Consider the following 538-nt stretch of genomic DNA (forward strand, 5'->3'; position numbering starts at 1 on the left):
TGAGAATAAGATCAAGTTTCTTTAAATGCGCGCGCGTATATATGTGATAAATTTCGAATTACCAAAACTTTATGGCACATTGTATATTTACTACTATTGAATACTACTACTGAATTCTACACAAAAAAAAACGGATTGATAAGATCAAGTGTTACAAGCAAGTAGATTTTCTCGTACAGCAAAGAAATTATATGTGGAGGCGACTGTCAGTCTGCTTATAGAATAAATCCATTCATGTTCTTTTAACTGTAACGAGACAAATTTTTTCGTGCAGGAACGACTGATGTCGCATGCAAGGTCAGTGCGCAAAATAAATTCACGAAACTAGGATCAGTCGGTCATGTATCATCTAACGTTCGCATAAAGATGGTGGATCTGGACACGGAGGAAGCGCTAGAACCTAACAAGATCGGAGAGCTACGCGTGAAAGCAATCACCATAATGCAAGGATATCACAAGAATCCGGAAGCAACGAAACAGGCCTTCGATTCCGACGGTACGCGTCTTGATTAAAGTTTGCCGGGTATCCCGGGTATCC

At 40.0% G+C, this 538-nt stretch overlaps 1 protein-coding gene across 1 annotated transcript in view; it reads left to right on the forward strand.

Moving 5' to 3' along the window:
- LOC116846832 (luciferin 4-monooxygenase-like) overlaps positions 1-538 on the forward strand; it is a gene marked incomplete at its 3' end in the record, with an annotated part of 1,921 nt that overhangs the window by 759 nt on the left and 624 nt on the right. Inside the window, exon 3 of the mRNA XM_032821168.1 lies at positions 275-496. Within this exon, the coding sequence (XP_032677059.1) occupies positions 275-496 (222 nt within the window). The remainder of the gene's footprint in view (positions 1-274; positions 497-538) is intronic.

Source organism: Odontomachus brunneus, unplaced genomic scaffold, assembly GCF_010583005.1.
Source record: "Odontomachus brunneus isolate Ranch 3 - 2012 unplaced genomic scaffold, Obru_v1 Obru_scaffold_070, whole genome shotgun sequence".
NCBI lineage: Eukaryota > Metazoa > Arthropoda > Insecta > Hymenoptera > Formicidae > Odontomachus > Odontomachus brunneus.